This window comes from Otolemur garnettii, unplaced genomic scaffold, assembly GCF_000181295.1.
Source record: "Otolemur garnettii isolate 467f Iridium unplaced genomic scaffold, OtoGar3 scaffold00003, whole genome shotgun sequence".
NCBI classification, from domain to species: domain Eukaryota; kingdom Metazoa; phylum Chordata; class Mammalia; order Primates; family Galagidae; genus Otolemur; species Otolemur garnettii.
Window position 1 is genome coordinate 41,028,400 of NW_003852398.1, and position 11,263 is coordinate 41,039,662.

Genomic DNA, 11,263 nt, shown 5'->3' on the forward strand with positions numbered 1-11,263 from the left:
AGGCTGAGGCAAGAGAATCACTTAAGCCCAAGAGTTTGAGGTTGCTGTGAGCTGTGACGCCATGATACTAACAAGGGCAACACAGTGAGACTCTGCCTCAACAGAAAGAAAGAAAGAAATCTAGAAGTAAAGTAGACATGGTGGCTCATCTCTGTATTCCTAGCACTTTGGGAGACCAAGGGAGGAAGATCACTTGAGTCCAGGAGTTCAAGACCAGCCTGGGCAATAGCAAGATGTCCAGTTCTACCAAAAAAAAAAAAAAAAAATGTATTAATTCTTAGTGAGATAATTCTCTCCCTTATTAGAAATGAATAACCTTTCTGACTGGAGGTTGGGGGAGACAGAAAGAAAAAGAAAGTGGAGGGCATGGGAGCGAGATGTAGGAAGTTTAACAGAAAAAAAAGGACAAGTATATGGCTGTGAAATTACAGCAACATATCTAATTTGAGTCCTCTACCTCTATCAGCCATTAACCACAACATTTTCAAGCTGTGTGGGGAAGGTGGGTTCTGGAGGGGAAGAGAAGTGGTTAACAGTGAGGGGAAGGATAGAATCTAGAGCCAAGTCAAACTGAAAATTACAACAAAAATGAAATTCCCGAAGAAAACATATCATTTGGCATACATTAATATGAAGCTTGTTATTTCTGTATTAATTTTTCTTTTGTACTTTTTTCTATGTGCTATTTTTAACAGCACCTAGATCTAAGTAGAATACTTTTCCTACTTTAGTTAGAGCCTGACCATTTTGGACCAGTTTAAATTCTGACTTAGGTAACATCTTTAGTTAATAGGTTACATATGTTTATAAGTAGCCATGAAAAAGAGGCATTTCCTTTCATTGGTCCTAAAACAACTCTGGCTGCTTTTAAGGGATACTCCACTAGTAAAAAAAGAGGGTCACAGAACAGGCTATATAAATTATACAGGCTGACTAGGCACATAAGTCCTTCCTGTTCTCCTTCCCTTTGCCTGGTGGGAGGCCTCGAGCTGCTGAGCCAAACAGAGCCTCCAAGGAGCCAGCCAGGCAGTGGGGTCCCTCCAATTACAGAACTAGAAACAGATGACACTAGGCTCCTTCCACACTAGCAACACCTGTTTTCATCCTGTTAGTATTTAGTTGAATTTGGTTAATGTTTCAAAAACTAAATGATCCTTTTAAAATTTTAATTACCTCTGAAAATTCTAAAAGCATTAGATCATTTAAGTTATCAATCCTCAGCTCTTATTCACTATCATTCATTATGTCTCTAGAACATTTTAAAAGATTTGTTTTCAACAAGATTGCCTTTCTATGGGGGGGGCTTGCAAAAATTAGATGTTATTTACCCAAGGCAAGTTCACAGTGGGGAGAAGTAATCAGAACTATTCTATGTGAAAGGAAAAGCATAAGCTCTGGAATGTATACAGCGAGTATTTCACTCATGTTGCCCACATGGCAGTACCTGAGATGCACTCTGATACAGTTAAGAGTAAACTGAACTTTGATATGTTCATTACACCACACTAAAGAATGATCTTTATTAATTAATTAATTTATTTATTTTGAGATAGAGCCTCAAGCTGTCCCCCTGGGTAGAGTGCTGTGGTATCACAGTTTACAGCAACCTCCAACTCCTGGGCTCAAGTGAGTCTCCTGCCTCAGCCTCCCAAGTAGCTGGGACCACAGGCACCCGCCACAACGCCCAGCTATTTTTTGGTTGCAGCCATCATTGTTGTTTGGCAGGCCTGGGCTGGATTCGAACCCGCCACCTTAGGTGTATGTGGCTGGCGCCTTAGCCACTTGAGCAACAGGCGCCGAGCCAAAGAATGATCTTTAAATTAATAAATGATCCAAGTAGAAGAATACTTTTCCTACTTTAGAGTCTGACCATTTGGACCAGTTTAAATTCTTTCATTGGTCCTAAAACAATTCTGGCTGCTTTTAAGGGATTCTCCACTAGTAAAAAAAGGGTCACAGAACAGGCTATATAAAGATACATGCAAAAAGATATTTTGTAGAACAGGCTATAGAGAGATAACTACAAAGATACCTTTTCAAAGTAAATAATCATATCTCTGGTTCAGCTTCTTAATAAGGCAGAAATTTACAATACTTGTTTTGCTTATGACACCTATAGTATTCAAACAGAACAAAAAAGTTTTGTTTTTATTTTTTGAGACAAAGTCTCACTCTATCACACATAGCTCATAGCAACCTTAAACTCTTGGGCTCTAGTGATCCTCCTGCCTCAGCCTCCCAAGTAGCTAAGACTGTAGTTATGCACCATCATGCCCAGCTTAGTTTTTCGACTTTTAGAAGAGATGTGGTCTGACTTGCTCAGGTTGGTCTTCAATTCCTGAGCTCAAGGAATCCACCCGCGTTGGCCTCTCAGAGTGTTAGGATTACAGGCATAAGCGACCACATGTGACCTGAACATAAAAGTCTGACTCCACGTCTACCAAAGATTTTTATTATCAGATTCCTCTATGTATCACTACATTTCCATCCTGCAAAGCATAATAAAAACAGTAGCAAATACTTGCCCAGTTCCAGGTGCAAAAAAAAAGTCACTGTATTTTTTGCTGCTTGAAGACTCAAGTGCCAGCAACCCCCATTTTGCTATATAATGACAGACAATGTCACATAATTTAGAAACACACTGAGTCACTGGCAGACTAAAAGTCTTTCAGCATAGATGACAGGACACCATTTAAAAACCTGACTTGAGGCTGTGTGAGGTGGCTCACACCTGTAATCCTAGCACTCTAGGAGGCCGAGGTGTGTGGACTGCCTGAGCTCACAGGTTGGAGACCAGCCTGAGCAAGAGTGAGACCATCTCTAAAAATAGCCAGTGTTACGGCGGGAGCCTGTAGTCCCAGTTACTCAGGAAGCCAAGGCAAGAGAATCGCATGAGCCCAAGAGTTTGAGGTTGCTGTAAGCTATGATGCCATAGGACTCTAAAGAGGGCGACCAAGTGACACTCTCAAAAAAAAAAAGGGGAGGGGGGCTCGGTACATGTAGCACAGTGGTTACGGAGCCAGCCACATACACAAAAGTTGGCAGGTTCAAACCCTGCCCAGGCTGGCTAACCAACAATGAAAACTGTAACAAAAAACAGCGGGCGTTGTGGCAGGTACCTGTAGTCCCAGCCACTTGGGAGGCAGAGGCAAGAGAATCTCTTGACCCCAAGAGTTTGAGGTGGCTGTGGCCTGTGACATACACAAAAGTTGGCAGGTTCAAACCCTGCCCAGGCTGGCTAACCAACAATGAAAACTGTAACAAAAAACAGCGGGCGTTGTGGCAGGGACCTGTAGTCCCAGCCACTTGGGAGGCAGAGGCAAGAGAATCTCTTGACCCCAAGAGTTTGAGGTTGCTGTGAGCTGTGACACCATAGCACTCTACCAAGGATGACACAGTGAGACTATCTCCAAAAAAACAAAAACCAAAAACAAAAACAAAACTTAACTTGAAATAGATACAAGTCATTTTCTTAGAATCACAAAAAGAATAAGAAATGCAGTGTGCATAGTCCTGGACCTTTTGTACACCACTTAAAAATATTAAGAAAATTACTGCAATGGTAGAGTGGCAAAAACATGGCAAACATAAAGGCTACATTTAAGGTTTACCTTTGCTATAATTTATCATTAATTCCCAAAGTCTCAAAAAGTGAGAGTGATATCAGCAAAAATGGCAGACCACAGTACTACAAAAGCCTGTCATCCTCCACAGAAGGGGTAATATTTCCAAAACCTGCCAAATTCAACCTTATTTGAACTTTGTCAACAAATCAAAACTTTACATGCTCAGTGCCTGTGGCTCAAACAGCTAAGGTGCCAGCCGCATACACCTGAGCTAGTGGGTTCAAATCCAGCCTGGGCCTGTCAAACAACAATGACAACTACAACCAAAAAAACAGCCAGGGGTTGTGGTGGGTGCCTGTAGTCCCAACTACTTGGGAAGCAGAGACAGGAGAATCATTTGAGCCCAGGAGTTTGAGGTTGCTGTGCGCTGTGATGCTACTGCACTCTCCCTAGGGAGACAGCTTGAGGCTCTGCCTCAAAAACAAAAACAAAAACAAAAACAAAACACTTTACAGAAATCAGGAAAACACTCAAGAAAAATTTAAAAAACAGGCTGAGCATGGTGGCTCATGACTTTAATCCTGGCACTTAGGGAGGATGAGACACATTGCTTGAGGTCAGGAGTTTGAGATTAAGCTGAGCAAGAGCAAGATCCCATCTCTACTAAAAATAAATAAATAAATAAATAAATAAAATGACAGAAAACTAGCCCAGCATTGTGGCAGGCACCTGTAGTCTCAGCTACTCTGGAGGCTGAGGCAAGAGGATTACTGTATAGGGAAAGTTTGAGGTTGCTGTGAGATATGACAACTCGGCACTGTACCCCAGGGCAACAGAGAGGGAAAGGAAAGGGGAAGGAGAAAGGGAAGAGGGGAGGGGAGGGAAGGGAGAAAGAAATCAGCTAGAGCAAAAATGAGACCTTCTCTGTATTAAGAACAGAAAAATAGCTACGAGTGCTGGCACACAACCTATAGGCCCAACTACCCAGGAGGCTAACAAAGGAGGATCGCACCCAGAAGCTATGATGATGCCACTGCACACTAGCCCAGCACAGAGAAAGAACCTATAAGAAAGAAAAGAAGTAAAGGAAGAGGGAAGGAGTGGGGGAGGAGAAAGGAAATAAAGGGAGAGAGGAAAGGAAAGAGGGCCCACCAGCTTGATCTCAAAAAATGTCAGTCTTTGTCTTGACTTTTCTGGTAGCTACCTAAAAAACTATCTCAAAGGGTTTGCCTTTATTTCAACTAACTTAGCTACTGGGGAGGTGCAGGAGACATTTACCAAAATGCAAATATACTACACACAAACCCTAGGACAAGGGGTAACAACTAGGGCAAAAGACAAAAAGCTTGGAAAGAAAAACTAGGGAATAAAATGCTTTAGGGAACAAGGGCTTTGTAAAGTTCTCACATATTCATGGGAATCTAGGTCATGTGCCTGCCCAAGGCTGGGCACATGATCAGAAAAGACCTGAGAAGGCCGATAAGCTCTCACCCTCTCTGGCTGACCTTCAGACTCTATGTAAACATAAAAAAGAGAGTTAAGACAGAACTGTATGCCTGGCTGAGAACTGAAGGTTTCTCCCAATACACACAGAGAACACACTGAGAAGGAATAGCTATTTTTCCTCCCTAGGGACTTACGGAAACCACTGTCAAATCACTATTTTAGCCCTGGCTTAAGCATTATATAAAGGTACCATATAACAAAAACATTTGTATTCCCTTAGTATTTTGAAATTAAAAAAAAAAATCACTATCTGACTATAGCAGCCACACACAAAAAAGAATAGATTATATAGGGCGGTGCCTGTAGCTCAGTGGGTAGGGCACTGGCCACATACACCGAGGCTGACAGGTTCAAACCCAGCCCGGGTCAGTGAAAACAACAAGACAACTGCAACAATAACAAAAAATAGCTGGGGGCAACGCCAGTAGCTCAGTGGGTAGAGCGCAGGCCTCATATACTGAGGGTGGAGGGTTCAAACCCGGCCCCAACCAAGCGCCAACAGAAAAATAGCCAGGCGTTGTGGTGGGCGCCTGTAGTCCCACCTACTCGGGAGGCTGAGGCAAGAGAATGCTACTGAGCTGTGATGCCACATCACTCTACCAAGGGTGACAGTGAGACTGCCTCAAAAATAAATAAATAAATAAGCCAGGCACAAATGGCTCACACCTATAATCTTACCATTCTGGGAACCCAATGTGAAGGATTCCTTGAGCTCTGGAATTCGAGAATAGCCTGAACAAAAGTAAGACCTCATCTCTACTAAAAACAGAAACATTAGCCAGCCTTGTGGTAGGTGCCTGTAGTCTCAGGTACTTGGGAAGCTGAGGCTGAACGATAGCTTGAGCCCAAGAGTTTGAGGCTGCTATGAACTAAAGGAAACCAGGGAAATGATGACTGTTTAACTACAGAATATATAGATAACAAGCCAGAAATACAGAAACCAAATATAAATTCTGGAGCTGAAAAGTAAAATAAGTGAAATGAAAAATTCATTAGAGGGTGGGGTTAACAGAATATTTGAACAGGCAGAAGAATCACTGAATTTAGCCAAGTGTGAAGGCTCATGCTATAATCCCAGCTACTCAGAAGGCTCAGACAGGAAGATTGCTTACGACAAGGAGTTCAAGACCATCCTGGGCAACATAGCAAGACTCCATCTCAAAAAAGGAAAAGGGAAAAAAAAAAGAAGAATCACTGATCTTGCGGACAGGTCAATTGGGATCAAACTTGAAGAGGGCAGGAAAAAACAAACAAAAAAAAGAATGTAAAAAAATGAATAGAGCCTGAAAGATTTAGAGGACAGTGTCAAGTACACCAACACAGGTATAATGGTACATTATGGACCTAAACTGAAGTCAGAATATTCTACTTACTACAAGCATGAATGGGTCAATCCTTAAACATATGCTTTTAAAAGTGACTTTTAATTTGATTCAATTATCAAAACTGAAAAATCCTGTAAATAGATCATTCACCTTTGCACACCTACTGAACTTCTACATAAAGACTTCAAATGATATATGAAACTCTTTTTTTCTCATAAATGTTTCTTACTTTGAGTCCTCTTGAGGATTGTTCTCCCATTCTCTCTTTATCTATTATATCTACATCAATTTTGATCAAACTCAAGCCTGAAACAGAACTGACAATACATACTTTCAATTGCCAAATAAATTTTCCGCTCTCCTTCCTTAGGTTCTTTGCCAGGAGGGAAGTATGTTCCTCTGATTGTAATTGCCGCTTCAGAGTATTCACTGATTCTCTGCAGAGCTTCCTTAGAAGTAACTTTCCACCTAGCAGTCTAAAAGAGGGTAGGGGGAAAAAAATCACATCATAACAGGATAAAAACCCTGGTGTGTTGACAAACAGCAGTATGGCTAATATACTATGGGTAATATAACACCTATTATTAACACATACCTACATGGTAAGTTCACTTAGATCCTAACATACCTTGAAGTTACTCGTTAAAACCAAATTTCTGTTGTCCTATTGCCTATTACTTAGGTAAAAAGTTAACTATTACAATGCTCATGTGTTTTAAAGATTAGATGTTATGACCCAGAACCTGTAGTTCAGTGGTTAGGGCACTGGCCACATACACCGAGGCAGGCAGGTCTAAACCCGCTGGGGGCCTGCTAAACAGTGACAACTGCAACAAAAAAAATAGTCAGGCATTGTGGCAGGCATCTGTAGTCCCAGCTACTTGGGAGGCTGAGGCAAGATAATCACTTAAGCCCAAGAGTTGGAGGTTGCTGAGAGCTGTGATGCCATGGCACTCTACTGAAGGCAGCAAAGTGAGACTTTGTCTCAAAAAAAAAAAGGGGATTAGATGTTGCTCTTAAAGGAGTAAGAGTTACCATTTCATGATAAAAAAAAGTTTAAATATGTTACTTCAGTGAAGATATTTAGCCAGGAAATTTAAGTGGGAAGAAATATGATGAAGTTAGTTTTCTCGTTAAAAAAAAAAAAAAAGTTACTTGCCTGTGGGAAATCATTGATCTCTAATTCTTCCTCGTATCTCTTAAATGATTCATTCTGCCCACCATCCTGCCTCTCTTCTTCTTGTTTCTCTAAAGGCACATAATTGAGCTTGGCATTGATCTTCTCAGCAAGTTGTTCTGCAATGGTCTTCGCAGACACGGTGGGAGCCAGAATGGTGCCACCTCTGAGAATTGCATTGGTGGCCTGTTGCATTACATCCTGCAGTTAAAGAAGACCTACAGTCAAAGCTCAAACGAGGGTAGAGATAGGTACAGGGACCCTACCACAAACTATTGTCTAAAAAGCCTCTGTATTAAACTTTAATAAATAAATGAATAAACATCTTTCTTATGTACAGGCCCACCTATATGTATAATTTAACAATATATATTAAAAATTAATACCTTAATGTAGCTCAACGTTAAGAAAATGGAGGAATGTACAGTAGAACCTTTTTAAGTTTAGCATCCAAGGGACTATAACAAACTGGTCAACATATGATGGTGGTCAACTAGGCCTAGTGTACCGAAACATAGATGTGGTCTATGTCCCATCTATGAAAATTAGATCAACTTAAGGTGGTGGTCAATGTATGGAGGCAGTCAACTATGGAGGTGGTACTGCATTCTACTAGCTCACAGATAAACACCTGATAATTAGCTAACTCTCAACACTGGATATAGTAAACATATCCAAAATCACTTACATACTGTCTGGCGCCTAGGAGTTTCTGAATCTTTGTACCACTACTATCATTAAGCTCCTCCTCCTTTATGACCCAACTCAACATTCAATAAATTAGACTAAATGACTTACTCAAAATCTTCAAATTACTACTGAAATTAACAAACCATTCTTGGAGAATGCTATGAAAATTTATCCTTAGAAATTGACACAAAATCTTCCAAGAAAAAGATGCCATGTGAAATATTTAAAAACAGCCATTTCTCCATTGTTTAAGCCCATGTTAGTTCGATAAGATGGTCACATAACTGGAGTTCGTATATACAGAGAATTATGCTCCCAATAACCTATCCAATAAAAGTAGATCAAGAAAGAAAAACACAATGATGGGTGCAGTGGCTCACACCTGTAATCTTTGCACTCTGGGAGGCCAAGGCAGGTGGACTGCCTGAAATCACAGGTTCAAGATCAGCCTGAGCCACAGCAAGACCCCATCTTTAAAAAAATAGCTGGGTATTGTGGGGGGCACCTATAGTCCCACCTACTTGGGAGGCTGAGGCAAGAGAATGACTTGAGCCTAAGAGTTTGAGGTTGCTATGAGGTATGACACCAGGGCACGAGTGATGAAAGCAAGACTCTGGCTCAAAAAAAAAAAAGAAAGAAAGAAAAAGAGAAATACTTCCTTAAGATTGGGTAAGATAGGCTCGGCGCCTATAGCTCAACCGGCTAAGGCGCCAGCCACGTACACCTAGGGTGACGGGTTCGAATCCCCAGCCCAGACCCGCCAAACAACAATGACGGCTGCAACCAAAAAATGGCCAGGCGTTGTGGCGGGCGCCTGTAGTCCCAGCTACTTGGGAGGTGGAGGCAGGAGACTCGCTTGAGCCCAGGAGTTGGAGGTTGCTGTGAGCTGTAATGCCACGGCACTCTACCCAGGGGGACAGCTTGAGGCTCTGTCTCAAAAAAAAAAAAAAACAAAAAAAAGATTGGGTAAGATAAATCAGAATACTATTCTATAAAATTATCAGTCTGGCACAGTGGCTCATGCCTATAATCTCAGCATTTTGAGAGGTCTAGACAGGAGGACTGCTTGAGGCCAGTTCAAGGGCCCCCTCCCCCAATTATTTTAATTACCTAGATGTGGTGGTGTGTGCCTGTAGTCCTAGCTACTTGAGAGGCTGAAGCAGGAGGATCACCTGAGCCCAAAATGTTCAAGGCTGTAATGAACTATAACTTTGCCACTACATTCCACCTATCTGTCTGTCTCTCTCACACACACAACTTTTTTTTTAATAAAATAAAACTATGACTAACCAGCCTAATAGATGTTCCAAAATAGGTATAAAGTCCTTAGTTAAGCACACTAAAGAGATCATACAAATCCAATTATCCATAGAGAATGTTAAATTCCAACAAATTTACTGTCAAAGACAATTTGGTTGTTCTCTCATACTCAACATGATTGCTAGAAAGTATTTAAAAATCAAAGAACTTCTAAAAAGTATTGACCAGCTGTGGTGGCTCATGCCTGTTAATCCCAGCACTTTAGGAGGCTGAGGTACAAAGGCAAGAGGATCATTTGAAGTCACATGTTAAGACCAGCCTGGACAACACATGAGACCTTGCCCCTACAAAATTAAAAAAGAAAAAAATTAGCCAAGCACAGTGGTGTATATGCCTATAGTCTTAACTACTCAGAAGGCTGAGGCAGGGAGTTGCTTCAGCTCAGGAGTTTGGGGCTGCAGTGAGCTATGACAATGCCACTGTACTCCAGCTTGGGTATCAAAGTGAAAACTATCTCAAAAAAGGAAAAAAAAAATACTGACTAAGACTTGGAACAAATTACTTAATACCTGAGACTCGATGCCTAAATTCTTCTGAGCATTGATTCTAAGAGCCAATCTCTTAGCAATTTCTAATTTCTCAGCATTTCCTGCAGTTGGAGCAGGGACACTTGATGTTCCAGGAGCAGCCATATCCTTTACTCTCTTCTTTGAATTAAACATGCTCTCAATTTGTTCATCAATCTAGACCAAGGAGTAAAAAAAAAAAACTGGATTAGAAATACTAAATTAGGTATACCTACAGAAACAACTAAGGAATATTTCCACCCAAAGGCTACAATCAATCACATTTATGTAAATTTCACTAAACAGATCATTAGAAACATATACTACCTCTTTGTTAAATGTAATATATTTTATTTAAAAATCAGTTCTTTAGGGGGAACAACAATAACAGAAAAACAGAGATGCAATCCAGCATGAACCACTTAATCAGACTCCTAAAAGGTCCAGAAAATACATCACAGTTCAGTAATGAGGAAACATGCACTGTCAAGACAGAACAGCCAATATGATGGAACTGAGTTACTCTAGTGTTCAAGCCTTGAGGCCAAATTACACAGCAATGAGAGGGTGGAAGGGCTATAACTCAATGCCAATGGGTATTTTAAAATACAGTCAGTAATTCTCAGGGGGAGTAGTATAACATGTTCCTATTGCAGGGCTTCTAAAACGCTTCCAAATTCATAAAATGCAACTAGATTTGCCTTAAAAATTGAGTAAGAGAATCAGAAAAGTCTTCCTGCCTTACTCCTTTGAATGAAGGTTGGCTTTCCCATCAAGGCAAGATCAACAATGAAAGCCCCAACTCTCCAGATGTCACAGGAGCCCTACTAATATATGCAATTCTTTTAAAAATGCCTTCTGCCCAACAATAACTACTGATACTCTGACTAAAGAGAAACAAACCCCTTCATAAATTCAGTTTAGGTTAATAAGGCTTTATTTTCTAACTCTCAAATGCAGAGAAAAGCTTGTTCCAGGTTTAAATACTAGTTAATTTAGAAAGCCCGTTTATTGGAATAAAAACAGTCAACTTAAATCTTCTTTTAAAAGCACTCATTGGCTTGGCACCTGTGGCTCAAGTGGCTAAGGCGCCAGCCACATACACCTAAGGTGGCGGGTTCAAATCCAGCCCGCGGGCCCGCCAAACAACAATGATGGCTGCAACCAAAAAAT

At 40.9% G+C, this 11,263-nt stretch overlaps 1 protein-coding gene across 1 annotated transcript in view; it reads right to left on the reverse strand.

The window, feature by feature from the left end:
* The window catches only part of DDX46 (DEAD-box helicase 46), a 93,916-nt gene that overhangs the window by 5,105 nt on the left and 77,548 nt on the right, over positions 1-11,263 (reverse strand). Inside the window, exons 15-17 of the mRNA XM_023514712.1 lie at positions 10,091-10,267; positions 7,557-7,775; positions 6,729-6,873 (exon numbers count right to left, since the gene is read on the reverse strand). Coding sequence (XP_023370480.1) covers positions 6,729-6,873; positions 7,557-7,775; positions 10,091-10,267 — 541 coding nt within the window. The remainder of the gene's footprint in view (positions 1-6,728; positions 6,874-7,556; positions 7,776-10,090; positions 10,268-11,263) is intronic.